This window comes from Macaca thibetana, unplaced genomic scaffold (assembly GCF_024542745.1).
Source record: "Macaca thibetana thibetana isolate TM-01 unplaced genomic scaffold, ASM2454274v1 unplaced_scaffolds462, whole genome shotgun sequence".
NCBI lineage: Eukaryota > Metazoa > Chordata > Mammalia > Primates > Cercopithecidae > Macaca > Macaca thibetana.
In genome coordinates, this window is record NW_026089251.1 from 1 (window position 1) to 5,706 (window position 5,706).

General features: G+C 55.3%; 1 protein-coding gene across 1 annotated transcript; it reads right to left on the minus strand.

Moving 5' to 3' along the window:
- Positions 1-47: 47 nt before the first annotated feature.
- Positions 48-1,734, minus strand: LOC126947449 (SH3 domain and tetratricopeptide repeat-containing protein 1-like; the record flags this gene model as incomplete). The annotated part of the gene is made up of 2 exons (XM_050778091.1): positions 1,520-1,734; positions 48-345 (listed from the first exon to the last, which is right to left on the minus strand). Coding segments are annotated over exons 1-2 (432 nt in total), but the record flags the coding sequence as incomplete, so codon positions are not given.
- Between the last annotated feature and the right edge of the window lie 3,972 nt (positions 1,735-5,706).

Genomic DNA, 5,706 nt, shown 5'->3' on the forward strand with positions numbered 1-5,706 from the left:
GAATGGATGGATGATGGAAGGATGGATGGATGGATGGAAGGACCCACAGGTGTATGGGAAGATGATGGATAGATGATGGATTGATGGATAGAAGGATGAGCAGGTAAACAGATAGATGATGGAAGGATGAATGGATGGGTGGATGGACAGAGAGTGAACAGCACAGGGGTCCTCCTGCATCCCTTGTCACTCACCTGGATGTACAGGTCCACCAGCTCGCTCTGCCGCAGGATGTAATAGATCTTCCCTGCTTGCAGCCAGGCATGCGCCGCCTCCTCTTTCCTCTGGAGGTCAATGAAAATCTCCAGACTTCGTTTGGTGTAGTCCAGAGCGGATTTGTAGGCCCTGGAATCAGACGCAGGTGTCAGAACAAGGGCTCTCATCCTCCTGGAACCAGTCTGCCTCCTCCCGTGGGTCTGGCGACAGATGAACTGGAATGTGCAGATTGGGAACAGCCCTCTTGTGTGTGCAGTGTTCTGCCCTTCCCAGGCTGCTGGGAGGGCCAGGGTGAACACACACGGCATGGAAAAGATGAAGGACATCCTTCTGAGGGAATCGAGCATCATGCTGCCCTGTGGCAGGAGGAGTGTGCTAGTCCATCTCCCCTGCCTCCCAGACATGGCCTGTGTCTTCTCCAGATGCACCAGGAGCCGTTAGTGTTCAGAGGCTATCTGGGCCGATGATTCTCAAGGTGTGCAGGCATCACAGTCACCCGGAGGCCTGTCCTTATAGCTTGCTGGCCCTGCCCCCAGAGCTTCCGGCTCCACAGGCCTGGGGCAGGCCCTAGAACTCCCACTTGCCACAAACTCCTAGGTGACATGGATGCTGCTCTACTGGTCCAGGGACTACACTTTGAGAAGCATGGCTCTAGCACACTGGCCCATTTCCTTCTGTGAACCTGAGGCCAAGACTGGAGCCAGTCTCCCAGGTCCCCATGGAATCTGGCTCCTTCCCTGCTCTCTCAGTAAGTCCAACACTCGAGGGGGTGTGACTGCAGCAATGTCACTGGGCCCTATGGGTGGGGTGGCCAGGGCCATGGTTACCCCACCAGGTCAGGATGCTTGGGGGAAGGGGAGTAGGCCACATATGGGACGTGAGACCTTGAAACCCTGCCCCAGGGAAGGAGGTGACACAACTGGCTTTGTCTTCTGTGGGAGAGAAGCCACAGGTGGCTGCTGTGGTCACATTTAAGGGGACAGATGAAGGCCAGGAGTGAAGATTCAGGGCAGGCAAAGATCAGATGACAAAAGCCACCATAATAGGAAGAACAGCCCAGAGTGCACGTACTGCCTCTGCTGGGGTTGAGATGACCTTTGACCCAACAAGGGAGGCTCAAGCTGGGACTCACGGGCCAGCAGCAGCCCTGGGACGACCCCAGGCCCACCAGCTCAAAGCATCTGATGCCAAAGAACCAAATGATCAAAAGGAGAGGGGCTGATGGCGCCCTGAGCCAGCTTCCCTGTGCCCCCCTCCCTGCCCTGCCCGCCCCCACCTCCACCACTGCAAAGCCAGCCCTTACCACTCCGTGCCCAGGGACAGGTAGAGCTGACTGATGGTCTCCAGGATCTGCCCCTCCAGCACCTTGTCGGCCACTTTGTGGGTCAGGGAGAGCTGGAGCTTGTGGTAGATGACACACTGGGCCTTCCTGGGCATGATGACGCTGTAGAAGTAGCACAGCCACTGGACGGCCCGCAGCTGGCCTGGGCAGAAGACAAAATGGAAGATGTTAGTCTCCCAGCATTGAAGCGAGGCTGGCTGTTCTCGGAGGCCCCTGCGCCATGCTTGCCTCTTTCACCTCTGTGAGCCTGGGTCCCATAGGCGGGGAGCCTGAGCGCAGACAGGCCATGCACCTGTGCAAGGGCAGATGCCAAGCACACCGTGACATGGGCACAGCTTGGTACAGATGCTCATGGTACAGGCCGGCCTTCTTTACAACTCCCAGGGCTGAGATCCTGGCCAGGCTCGGCCCCTGCACCAGGCCATCTATTTCTGCTTCACAAAGTCCCTCTGGTCAGGACCAGGGCCACCTTCAGCCTGAGCTGATGAGGCCAGGGGCACAAGTAGCCCCTGTCACAGATGGAACTCGCAGAGAGCAAAGCCAAGCGTCATGTCTGCCACACACGGCATCATGTTGGGGGAATGGGGTTCAAAGCCGGCCCCTGGCGTTCCCACACATGCTTCTCTCATGCAACCAGGCTCCCAAGCCACAGGCTCACTGGCCTCTCCCAAAGCCAGGGCGCTGGGAACAGTGGAAAGCTTCTGATTTTCTAGTGTGAGAAACGTTCCGGAGATTAATACAGGAAACCAGGTACGCCGAATGGACATCTGTCACACACGCCCCCCAACAACAGCTGAATACACCGTCCTCTCGAGCACCCATGGGATATTCCCCATGACGGACCATGTGCCAGGCCACAAAATGAGCCTCAGTGAATGGAGAAGGACTGAGACCAAAGCAGAGGTGTTCTTCAGCTGTACTGGCATGAACACTCGAAATCGACAGTGAAGGAAATGTGGGAAATTCAAAAATATGTGGAAATTACACACTCCTAAACAACCAGTGAGTCAAAGAGACCATCAGGGAAACCGAAAACTAATTGGAGAAGAATGCAAACAAATGCACAGCCCGGGCCAGCGCGGTGGCTCACGCCTCTCATCCCAGCACTGTGGGAGTCGAGGCGGGAGGATCGCTTGAGTCCAGGAGTTTGAGATCAGCCTGGGAAACATGGTGAAATCCTGTCTCTATTAAAAAAAAAAAAAAAAAAAAATTAGGCGGGGGGGGGGTGGTGCACATACATCTGTAATTCCAGCTACTCGGGAGGCTGAGGCATGAGAATGGCTTGAATCTGGGTAAAAGTTGCAGTGAGCCAAGATTGCACCACTGCACCCCAGCCTGGGCAATAGAGCAAAACTCTGTCTTAAAAAAAAAAAAAAAAAAAAAAAAAAAGCACAGCGTATCAAAAATTCCAAGATGCAGCTAAGGCAGTGCTGAAAGGGAAATTTATAACTGCAAATGTCTACATTCAAAGAAAGAAGAAAAATCTCAAATCAAAAACCTAACCTTCCGCCTTGAGAAACTAGAAAAAGAACTAAACGCAAAGTGAATAAAAGGAAGAAAATAATAAACGTGAGAGTGGAGATGGGAAGTAAAAATACAGAGAATGGAAAAACAAGACATAATCAACAGAACCGAAGGTGGGTTTTTTGAAAATAATAACAAAATTGACAAATCTTTCACCAGACTAACCAAGAAAAGAAAGACGGGACACAAATGACTAAAATCAGAGACTGAGCACCATGGCGCACGCCTGTCATCCCAGCACTTTGTGAGGCGGAAGTGGAAGGATCGCTGAGGCCAGCATTGAAGACCAGCCTGGGGGAACATGATGAGACCCCATCTTTAATAAAAATAAATAAATAAATAAATAATTAAAAGCCCAAGTTTCTAAAATCAGAAATGAAAGAGGAAACATTATTGCCGACCTGACAGAAATAAAAGGATTCCATGAAAACACCACGAACAATTGTACACCAAGAAATCAGACCATCCAGACACAACAGCCACACTCCTAGAAGGACACAAACTACCGAAAGTGACTCAAAAATGACCCCAAGGAAGCATGTGGGGTATCAGCGCCGCCCTCGGTCTCCTCGACCGTTCAGCGCAGGGTGGGGAGACAGGGAAGCATGATCCCCGTTCCCTGGCCTGCATTTCCGAGTCTGAATCCCCCAGCACCCCGGGGAGGGCCTCGTAGGAGGAGGTGTCACAGGCTGTTGTGCCAGGAGCAACAGGAGGCTGCAGTGGGGGCTGGGGCGCTGGGTTCCTGGAGGGTCTCCTTCCAGTCAGAGAATGCCCCTGGGGAAGAAGCCTGGGTCAGAACCCCCCACCCCTCCTTGGGCAGATATGTGGGACCAGGGCCCCTTCACACGGTCCTTTCCAAAATCTCATCCCTCCTAGGGCCAGGAGTGGGTGCCAGGCCTGTGCTGGGAAATGGGCAGGTTTGGTCACAGCCCCTGGGGCTCTGGTCCAGGCCACAGGAGGCACCTCTGAGTGGTCTCACGATGCCATGACAAAGCGCTGCAAGGCAGAGGGGACTCAACAGTATCCCTCGACTCAGCCATTTCCCTGGACTCAACTTCCTCATCTATCCTCTGCGGCCTAGATTTCGGACAGCCCTGCCCACCTACTGTCCGTTCACTGCTCAGTCTGCAGTGACTGTTCGATAGCACCCCATGGCTCCCCAGTGCTCTTGGGGAAAAGGCCAAGCCACAGCCTGAGGCCCCAGGCCCTGCTTAGCTCTCCAGAAGAGCTTCTCACCATCCAGCACCCAACCCACCCACTCTCAACTCTGCACCTCCCTGCATAAGCCCTGCTCACTCACCCCTGCTCACTCCCACTCACTCACCCCACCCACTCATCACCGCTCACACTCCTGTTCACTCACACCCCATTCACTCACCCCCACTCACACCCCACTCATCCCCGCTCACACTCTCATTCACTCACCCCATCAAACCTCCGCTCACCAGCACTCACACCCCACTCATCCTCGCTCACTCACCCCCACTCCCTCAACCCTGGGCCTTCACACAGGCTACATCACCAGCCCCTCCTCCACCACCAGCCCCTCATCCACCACCTATTAGTTGACTAAATCCTCTCAACCCTCTGGTTCTAGACTAAAGAGACTTCCCTAACCCGGGGCCAAGTGCTGCCCCACCATCACGCCACTCACCCTTTTGTGGCTTCTGTGGCCTGAAGCTCACATTCCTACGCTCAGTCTCTGCCACCCCAGGACCCTACAAGCCCCATTTGTGGGTGGGGCCTGGCACACTCTGCACACAGCCCCTCCCAGCCACTACCCTGGCCTCCGGGGCAGCTGGAGAGCCACGTGCCTTTGCTCCAGAGACTTTGGCAGAGGGTGGAACCACCCCCTCCCTGAGGCAAACCTACAACAACCTTCCCTTCCCCACTGGCTTCCCGGGCCTCCTCTGGAACCTTGTGCCTGCATCCCAAATGTACTGGGATGGATCCCATTCCCCGGGAAATTCCAAGAGCCCTTGGTGCGTCCACATCACCAGGCTGTCCACATGTGGACCCTGAGGGGAAGAGACAGAGCCGCAGAGGGGAGACGGGAGGGCCTCCCTGAATCAGCCCCTCAGGAAGGAGCAGACCTTTCAGGGACATCAGTTGAGGCCCCTGCAACCTAAGGCTCTGAATTCTGCTACCCGCTGAGGGCAGTGTGGCCTCCCATCTCTGAGGCAGAGCACAGGGTGAACTGCAGCTTCTCCAGGTCATGAAGAAGGAACCCACAGCTATATGTGGGCCCCAGCACTGGAAAGGATGCCCCACCTCGGTCGGGGACCAGGCGGGGGTCAGCATGTTCATTGGAAGAAGTGTGGGACCCCACGGCCTCCAGTGCCAGAGTAGACGGGAGGTTCAGGCCCACCTCAGGCGACATCCTCCAAGCCCCCAGCCCACACCACAGAGGGGTGACTGTCGCATCCAATGCCCACCGTACTCAGCTCTGTCACCACCCCCCGCGTTACCCCAAGGCCCAGCTCATAACCAGAGGAAGCCTGAGCCACGCGCAAAACCCACCTTGTTCCTGCGGCTGCTCGGTCTCAGCTTCCTCTACTGAGTCTGGCAAGGGAGAAAAGAGAAGCAATGAACACCCCCAGCCAGCACCTCTGGTTCCATGTCAG